The sequence below is a fragment of the Rhagoletis pomonella genome, unplaced genomic scaffold, assembly GCF_013731165.1.
Source record: "Rhagoletis pomonella isolate Grant_MI unplaced genomic scaffold, Rhpom_1.0 Rhpom_scaffold_00005, whole genome shotgun sequence".
NCBI classification, from domain to species: domain Eukaryota; kingdom Metazoa; phylum Arthropoda; class Insecta; order Diptera; family Tephritidae; genus Rhagoletis; species Rhagoletis pomonella.
Genome location: NW_023458559.1, coordinates 50,774,203 through 50,783,201, shown reverse-complemented (window position 1 = coordinate 50,783,201; position 8,999 = coordinate 50,774,203). Strand labels below are relative to the sequence as shown.

Genomic DNA, 8,999 nt, shown 5'->3' with positions numbered 1-8,999 from the left:
GTGATGTAAAACGTGGTTGTGGTGAATTGGGGAAAGCAGGTTGTTGAATGGTGGTTTGTGTTTTGCCAAGATGTATAGCTGGTTTTATCGGCAATTTGGTATTTAGACGACGCGTGGGTCCAATAGGATTATCGTTGAACTTTACTTGTTTTTTCACTGGCTTGTCATCGGCATTTAAACGCTAAAATATTGAAGCAATAATTAGTGAATATTTGCCCTAAATCATAGGTAAATTGCAAGTGAATGCAAATCATGAAACTTACCAACTGCTTTGAGCCACACTCGCTGACTCGTGGATTATCTTGCGCTTCGAATTCACGACGCATATCACTTGGTCCATTTACATTATCTTCCATTAACAATCTACGGTTAGATGGAGATAAAGCTTGGGAATAGATGACTTTACCCTCACAAGTATCATGCAACTCCATATCCTCATTCCCAAAACGCTCCGGGCCAATATCAAGGCTAAATCTTGGTGAGTTTAACAAGTGCATATTTTGCTTGCCATTAACGGTGAAAGTGTTAACAATAAGCGGCAATGACGCGGCGGCTGATGTTGACGGCTTTTTACTAGCAGTAACATTACCACCTTCACCTGCACCCTCAGACTCAGACTCATCCTCCCCGTAATCGTCTGTTGTTTTCACGTAAGGGGATTGTCTACTTGTGGTGTGCCTTTCATCACTTGAATTAAATTGCTTTTTAGATTTTGGCGCTAGATAAGTTCTAAGGCCATTTGGGGTAATCCCGCTTGCGGCCAGAGCATCATCTTCCGATGCAGCCTTATCATCCGTAGTGCTGCTATCCAAGCTTGTGTAGTCAGTATCGACAGCGTCACAATCTTGATAAGATTCTGTTGGATCTAAAATGCTGCCCGAAAACAATTCTCCGTCTGAGTCTGAGTCCAAGCAAATAACCATTTCGGTCTCGTCTGCCTGCACTCTCTCGGATGCTCTCTCTTTCAAATCTGTAAGCCAATCTAAAGAATGCTCCACGTACGTCATTCTAGACGGTTGCTCATCTTCAAGAGTAAGATCGACACACTCAAGCGGCTCCTGTGTGACGGCGCGTCGATTTATACGCTTTCGATGCTTCAATTCAGCTGCGTATGTGGCACCAAAATCCCAAAGTGGTGTTGCATTTATAACGTCATCCTGTAAGTTTAAAATAAAATTATAATTAAAAAATATGCTTTTTTGAGAAGAATAATTTGCTTTCGGTGCTGCCATCTCAGTTATTGTTTTAGTCATTTACTTAAGGAAACAATCAAAGTGAAAAAACAGTGGTGGCGACTAACTGCACACAATTGCTTCCACTAAGATGTTTAACTTAAGCATCAGACCTTTTACTTGAACATCATAGCGAGGATTAAAATGTAAAAGTATTGTTTTTGTTATTGGAACGGCATGACTAATTCCTGCCTAAAGCGGCTAGCGGCTTTTAAATGTGGACGTAAAGCTCACTTTAGGGTAACAGGAAACGTGCCGTTTCGATAGTAATCGAATGAAAATGAGTGGGGTTAAAAGGAACACTAACAAATTTTGCCAATTTTTCTTTTGATATTTCCTATTCTTTTATAAAAATACACCGTATTATCTAACAAAAACCATATAAATTCATATTTCAAACTTTGTGCAATTATAAAAATTCTGCAAAGTTGCATCTAAATTTTCAACTTTTGATCAGATTTTGCCGAATATTTTTGGTTATGCAGCTTTATAGCCCATTAAATTTTAGTAAAATAAAGTGTAAGTTTTAAGTTTCTAATAATCGCGGCGATTTTCTGCAATTTTTTCACGCGTTTTCTTCCATACAAATTTGGTTCGAAAATTTTTTATCTTTCTTTTTTTGTATGAAAAAAATGCGGTAATACTTTCGGAAAAGATTATCAAAATACTTTCGGAAAAGATTATCAAAAACACTATAAAACTGCATATTCAAAAATATTCTGCAAAATCTGATTAAAAAGTTGAAAATGTAGATGCAATTTTGTAGAGTTTTTATAATTCTTGCACAAAGTTTGAAATATAAATTTATACCGTTTTTGTTAGATAATGAGCTATGCTTTAAAAAAAAAAAATAAGGAATATTATTATATTTTCAAACAAGGTAATACATGGATTTAGATTAAAAAAAAAAACAAGAAAAGAGGCACAAAAGATTGAAAGCGAATTTATGATGCGAATTCTGAGCTTGGTAATTAAGGAGGAAAACATGCAGATAAAAATTACCCTTACAACAATCGGTCACATTAAGGAAGATCTCCAAAAGGAACTTGACGAAAAACATTTTAACTTACATCCCTACATGTACAACTCTTTCGTATTCGGATTTTGCTACGAATCATACCAATAGTATCCCAGCCAGCAAAGAAACGAAAATTTTGCCGACAGTGCAGTTTAGTTCAATTTTCGAAACGTTCGAAAACGAAGATGAAAAGATTTGAAAGAAATAATTGTATTTTATTTGCTTAAGCTAAACATTTGAAAGCATACATGCGTAGTCGGCAGTGGCAGAGCGTGCAGAGGAGTGTGCCGCTATTCGTTAGCTTCCAGAAGGTGCCGGGTTCGAATTCCGTCAGGCGCTTCCTAATTTTATTTTATTTCTTTTGAACCATGAAAAAGTATCTGTGAAGTGCAGAAGGAAAGCGTGTTGAACGAAAAATTCTATCAGACAAATTTCAGAAAAAACAGACGAAAACGTATCCGTTTTACATACTGTTGTCTGTAAGTACGTTTCTGCTGCACACTTTAGTGGGAAAACGGATCGTCAAAGTATCCGGAAATGGAATCAGTAAACGGACAAAAATCGGCACTTCATCCACTTTTTTGTCCTTTTTCGGATCGGTTTTCGGCTTTTTTGCTGGCTGGGATACTGCAATCCGGATCGTATTTTCGAACTTTCGAAATTCGTAACAATGGCATGCCTAAAAACGAACGAGTAAGCATTCTTGCGTAATTTTGTACGAAAACAATTCTGTGTCGGAGGCGAGATAAAAGATGTAAATCGATGTGTGTTTGCAGGAAATACTAGTGGTGTTTATTTAAACAGATAAACTACGTTGTGAAACTTCCGCAAGTAAAAGGTTGTCACACAAAACGGAGGGACGTACAGTTTTACGCCGACTCCGAACGGCGTATTTATGTGAGAAGCTGTTTTTCTTGGCAGAAGTACGCTCGGAGGTTTGCCATTGCCTGCCGAGGGACGACCGCTGTTAAGAAAAAACATTTTTTCTATATAAGGTTGTTTAATGAACCTCTGGACTTCGTCCGTCAGTTCGTAGAGACGCCTCCTGATGTGCCTGGCCGAAGGCTGATCTGCAACGAGTAGTTTGTTTGGGTGACCACATCTGTGGCTCCCAACCAGGAACTGCTTGCAGAGCATGCTGTTATGCTCCTTAATAGGGAGCATGTGGGCCCCCTCGTGCAGGTGGTGTTGCGGCGACATCAAAAAGCATCCTGTCGCTGTCCTGCAGCTTCATCCGCTGCGTCCTACTAGTCCCCGGTGACCACACGGGCGCAGCGTAGGTCAGAACCGGCCGGCCAATTTCCTTGTACGTTGCCAGCAACGTTTCTTTGTCTCAGCCCCAGGTGTTGCAGGCTAGCGACTTGAGGACATTGTTGCGGTTTTGTACTTTGTTAACAATTGCGGTTATATGCGTCGAGAAGGAGAGCAGACTACCGAATGTTACTCCGAGTATCTTCGGGTTGTTCACCCTCGGAATTGGTGTATCATCGACGTGAATTCCCAGTTGGGGTCTGGCCTCCTTCGTCCAGGTGGTAAAAAGTGTGGCAGAGGATTTTGAAGGGGAGAGGGTTAGGCTCCGTGCAGTTAAGAAGCGAAATAACCGTTTACTTTCGAGCACAAGTCATTAATTCCATTCCCGGACACCATGATGTAGCAATCGTCAGCATAAGAGACTATCGAGACTAGTTCAGGTGGTTGAGGGAGCTTTGTAATGTAAAAGTTAAACAGTAATGGGGAAAGGACACCACCCTGTGGAACCCCCCGTTTTATTTTCCTCGGTTTGCACGATTTGTCTCTAAAAGTTACTGACGAGTGACGACAACTCAGATAATTCGCCGACCACCGTTTGAGTCCCTGTGGGAGAGAGGAGGCCTCTAGTCTTCTAGTAGCGTTGAATGACTGACACTGTTGAACGCCTTAGACAGGTCTAGCGCTACTAGAATGGTTCTCTCACAGGGCGCTTTCGGTTTAGCTCAAGAGTTATCTGGGTATTTATGGCGTTATGTGCTGTTTTGTACTGTGCACTTTACGGAATCCATGCTGATGCTTCGCTGGGGGCAGGTGGTTTGTAAATTACGGGAGTAGCAAGGCCTCTAGTGTCGGGGAAAGGAGGGTTATGGGACAACTTTGTTGGCTGGTTTCCCCGGTTTGAGCAGTGGGACAACTCTCCCCATCTTCCAGATGTCTGGAATGACGAGAGAGGCCATTGACAAATTGAGGACATCCGTACTACTCCCGTAGGACCCTCGACGCTGACGAAAACAAGAGGCGTACTAGGTTTTGGCAGTTTGTGCAGCCTTCTGGTCACTCGATGCTTGGCTTTATCCACCGGAGGATGCAGTATGAACTGCCGGCTAAAATAGCTCGCGCACCGCTCCGGGTCCGACGAAGCGTGTTCATCAAAGTCTATTTTAACTCTGTCGTCACGCTTTGTAGGGTTGGACAATGACTTCACGGTTGACCAAAGCTTACTCACACCAGAGGCGAAGTTGCAGGTCTTCAGATGCTCTTCCCACTTCTTCCGCCTATGTACGTTCACAAGTTGCCGAATCTCCGAGTTGAGATCCCTAATACGGGGATTTCCGGGATCGGCCTGACGACGGTTGTCGCGCTCATCGGATAGGACAGCCGCTTCAGCAGGAAAACTCGGACGAGGGTCCGAGATGCATCTCGATAGGATGAAGCGGGCTGCAGTAGCAGTGACAACCCTGCGGAATTTACGCTCACCTAGGTGAACGTCGGTTGGTGTGGGTGCACTTTCAGTAACATCCGCGAAGCCCTTCCAATCAGCTTTAGAAAAGTTGACATAGGTCCGGTGATCCGCGGTAGCAAAGTCAGTTAGTTTATCAATCGAGATGATTATGGGCAGATTAAAGTCAGCACGATCGGACAAGCGCTGACTATTGTTAAGTCTGGCGAGCTGCAGCAGCTGCCCATAATCCTGGTGGGTGCGTCGTCGTTCATTGTGCAAAATGTCGAATCGTCTATCTGCTCAGCCAATTGTGTTCCCCTACGATCGTTTGACAGGCTTGAATGCCAAAGATCGCGGTGCGCATTGAAGTCACTAACTACCATACGGTTTTCATCTCTGAGGAGCGCATCTATTTCAGGGTGATATCCTGCCGGGCAGCTGGTGGCAGGGGGTATATATACGTTAAATATTTCGAACTCAACATCGCCTGACCGGATAGCAATTCCCTGAAATTCTAGGATGGTATCCCTGCGGTCTATGTCTGCTTCCATAAGACGATACTGCACTGTGCGGTGCATGTTGAACGCTAAGCCACCACCATTATCTTGCTCGCGATCTCGACGGTGCACGTTGTATCCGGCGCAATTCAACAGTGTTAAATTTCCGTGCAGCTTCATCTCTTGGACCGCAGCTATTAATCTTGCTCTGAAGTCCGTTACAGTTGAATTGTAACATCTTCGTGTGACTAGGGAGACTTATTGGAATGTGGGGTGTTAGTGATGTGTGTTGCAGTGCCGCCACATGCTGTGCTTGCTGCTGCTGAGGCAGTTGCCCTATGGTGTCAGTGGGCGGCGTCGCAGTTGGGGGTTGCGACCGAGCAGCACAGCATAGTCCCTCGTCCAATCTCGCGTGGTGCGCAGTCTTGAGCATGCCGTAAAGTGACACCAGCTAAGGCAGTTGTTGTACTAGACCGATGTCACATTACGGAGTATCCTGGACTTACACACCATTGCAGCAGGTATATGTTTCTGGTCCAGGGTTTGACTCAATGCCAGTCCTGAACAGAATTATGCGAAGAAGAAGTAACCTATGGACGTACAACCCTAAACGGGGTTAGATCGCCGAAAAAACAGCCCTTGGTCGGGTAAAAGGCTACTAGTTACCCGAGTTTTTTTTGTGTTACGGACGTTGGTGGTGCATTTTACAGATGTTGATCCGTAAAAGTATAAAGAGGCGACAGCGTTGATCCGGATCAACTCGGGAATTAACTGCAGTTGACCCGGATTAAGTCCGAGTTAATCCGAACAAACGCTGCCGTCCGTTTTAGGTTTAACGGAAGTCCGGTTGCACGTAAAGTACAGAAGTATAAAGGTCTACAAATGTTGCGTTTTGGAACGCACGCCGAGAATTTATTTTTTTACGTCACCCGAAATTGGCTTGCGTGCGTTTGTATTTGATTTCATTGAGCGAATCAAATCTAAATGTCACTCAGAACAAAAATTGCAAATTGAGTTAGCTTCATACGCCCGCCGTTCAATTTCGGTTGGTCCCATACAAGTTGTATGCGCATGAGAAATTTTTGGCAGTAAATTGGCGACGTGCGTGAATTAGGTTAGCCTGTTAAGGCGGATCTCCATAGCATACGTATACGCATGCGTGCACCTACATAGCAACGCATGTAAATGTAAGAAAATTGTATGAATTTTGATTTCTAAGCGTAAATGTCAAACGCACGCATACGGATACGCATGCTATGGAGGTCCGCCTTTAGTGAAGCATTCAACTCCAGACCAAAGTGTTTTTAAATCAACATGCATAGTCCGTAGTGGATAATGGCTTTAATATTTCGAGCGCGACACCGCTTTACCGGATAGCTAATATGAAATACTATAATTTATTAATATATATTAATATATTATATATATATAATATATTTAATAATATATTTTATTTGATACTCACAATAACGACTTCAATGTCGCCATCCCCATCTTCCAAAGTATCATCACAAATTGCGGCCTGAAAGTGGGAGTAATAAAATGTAAAAATAAGATGAACTTCAAATTCAAGATTATAGTTTAAATAGTGATTATAAACCATACTATCAACTTACATTTTTTAAATCGTGAAAATATTTTAAGCTATTCAAAATATCTTTCACAGCATGTTTGCGTGTGTGAATTGTTGGCAAGTGATTAACATACATGGGATTCGTATGCAACGTTTTAGTGGGACACATAAAATGCTGTGCGCGGTTAATTAATTCAACCTGCTCAAGAGGATTTCGCAGCATTTCCTTCCAAAGATGCAATACTATAATATATTGTACAAATTTCTTATCCGACAATTCTCTTTGACACCGCGCATTGTTGCTTGTTGGAATTTCCGCTAAAAAGGTGCTGTGAGGATAAACGAAAATTAAGTGAAATGGTATTGAATTGTGCAATATAAATGTGATGTATGAGATCAGTAGTGACATACTTAAAAAGTGGTTCCATTATAAAACGTGCCGAATACATATCGGGCATATGTAGAAACATTCTGAGTACATTTTCCTTGGCCAACGACTAGGTTAAATATAAAAGTTATAATAATCAATAAAAGCAAAGTTTAATTAAAATAATTGTATGCTTACTTCATCCTTCACCAACAGGTGCTTATTTATAATGTGGGCTATACGATGGATTAAAGCGCACTTCTGTAATCTTGTCAAATTGGATGATAATTTTATTTCGAGCGAGTTGTACACTGCAATCAATTGACTTATGTGATACAAATAAGCAGGATCCTGAAGTGAAAAAATAGTAATATTACAAGTATTAAGTAGTGGTCATGGTACCATCATTTTTTTTTGTTTTTTGTACCTCTCGACTAGACGAACAAATATCATGGAACAAATCCAACAGACGTATAATATTTCGCTTTAGCCGGCGGCACAATATTAGCGATGCTGTAACTCGTTCAAACTCATTTTTACAACCACTGAAAAGAGAAATATACCACATAAAGTTGTAAGACCTTCAAAACTTATAAATGCAGCCGCGTTATACCCGATATAGTGTCGAATGACCTCAAACATTTTACGCTTTAATAATGCATTATCCTTGACATCAGTGAGCGGCGCATGTAATAGCGTCTTGCGTATTTGGTTATGTGCCTCGCGTATATGCGGAAACAATGCATCCATGTATTCCTCTGGTTCTTTGGGTGCGCGTCGAATATGACGCAAGCATACAACACGGCGACCAATCGCACTTCTTGATGCCCGAAGTGTTGACACACTGGTAACGCTGGAATTGGCAGGTGATGGCGCACGCGATTCCGACGCCGACGTAAGCTCCTCAATTGTAACTTCCGGCATTGCTGCACGTGTCCCTCTATCCAAGTCTGCTACTGCTGGCAGACAAATTGGATTATCATCGTTTGAACTTTGCATTTGTGGACCAGCCACATTATCACTTTCCGAATTTTCCTTTCGTCGTTCCGTAACGACGCAAACATTTGGTGATGGCAATGTCTCATTTTGCATTGTTTGGACTCTTAACATTGGGCTGAAGCATTTTACTGAAATTGTTGGCTTGGGAGATTGCTGTGATGACTGTGTTTTGGAATTTGAACTGGTACTTGTTGCGTATGGCAATTCATCACTATCAATAGCTACTGTCAAAGCTGACGAATTTGTTGTTTCCTTAATTGTCGGTGCTGTTGCTGTAACACTCTGAACAGAAGGTGGTGCTATGTTGGCTATTACATTGCTTACACATGTGGAAGTTTTTGTTTTATGCAATTCATCACTGGGCTCTTGTGTACTTGTCGAGGGACCATCGCATAAACGCACAATGGACAACAGCTGATCTATATCGCTGGGTTCATTTTGCGCCGCACTAGAAATATCAACTACACCACCACTGCCAGCAGAATCACCTTCGTCATTATCAACATATGTGGCAATAACTAAAGTATCTGATTCCACCGCAGCATTTTGTGTCATGTCATTTTTTTTGGTGCATTCTGATATCGTATTTTCGGGGCTACCTTCTGCGGGCGTATCGTCATT

General features: G+C 42.0%; 1 protein-coding gene across 1 annotated transcript in view; it reads right to left on the bottom strand.

Moving 5' to 3' along the window:
* LOC118739155 overlaps window positions 1-8,993 on the bottom strand; it is a 33,426-nt gene extending 24,433 nt beyond the window's left edge. The window contains exons 1-6 of the mRNA XM_036470336.1: window positions 7,993-8,993; window positions 7,807-7,924; window positions 7,578-7,730; window positions 7,424-7,509; window positions 7,056-7,341; window positions 6,905-6,961 (exon numbers count right to left, since the gene is read on the bottom strand). Coding sequence (XP_036326229.1) covers window positions 6,905-6,961; window positions 7,056-7,341; window positions 7,424-7,509; window positions 7,578-7,730; window positions 7,807-7,924; window positions 7,993-8,933 — 1,641 coding nt within the window. The 5' untranslated portion in view covers window positions 8,934-8,993. The remainder of the gene's footprint in view (window positions 1-6,904; window positions 6,962-7,055; window positions 7,342-7,423; window positions 7,510-7,577; window positions 7,731-7,806; window positions 7,925-7,992) is intronic.
* Between the last annotated feature and the right edge of the window lie 6 nt (window positions 8,994-8,999).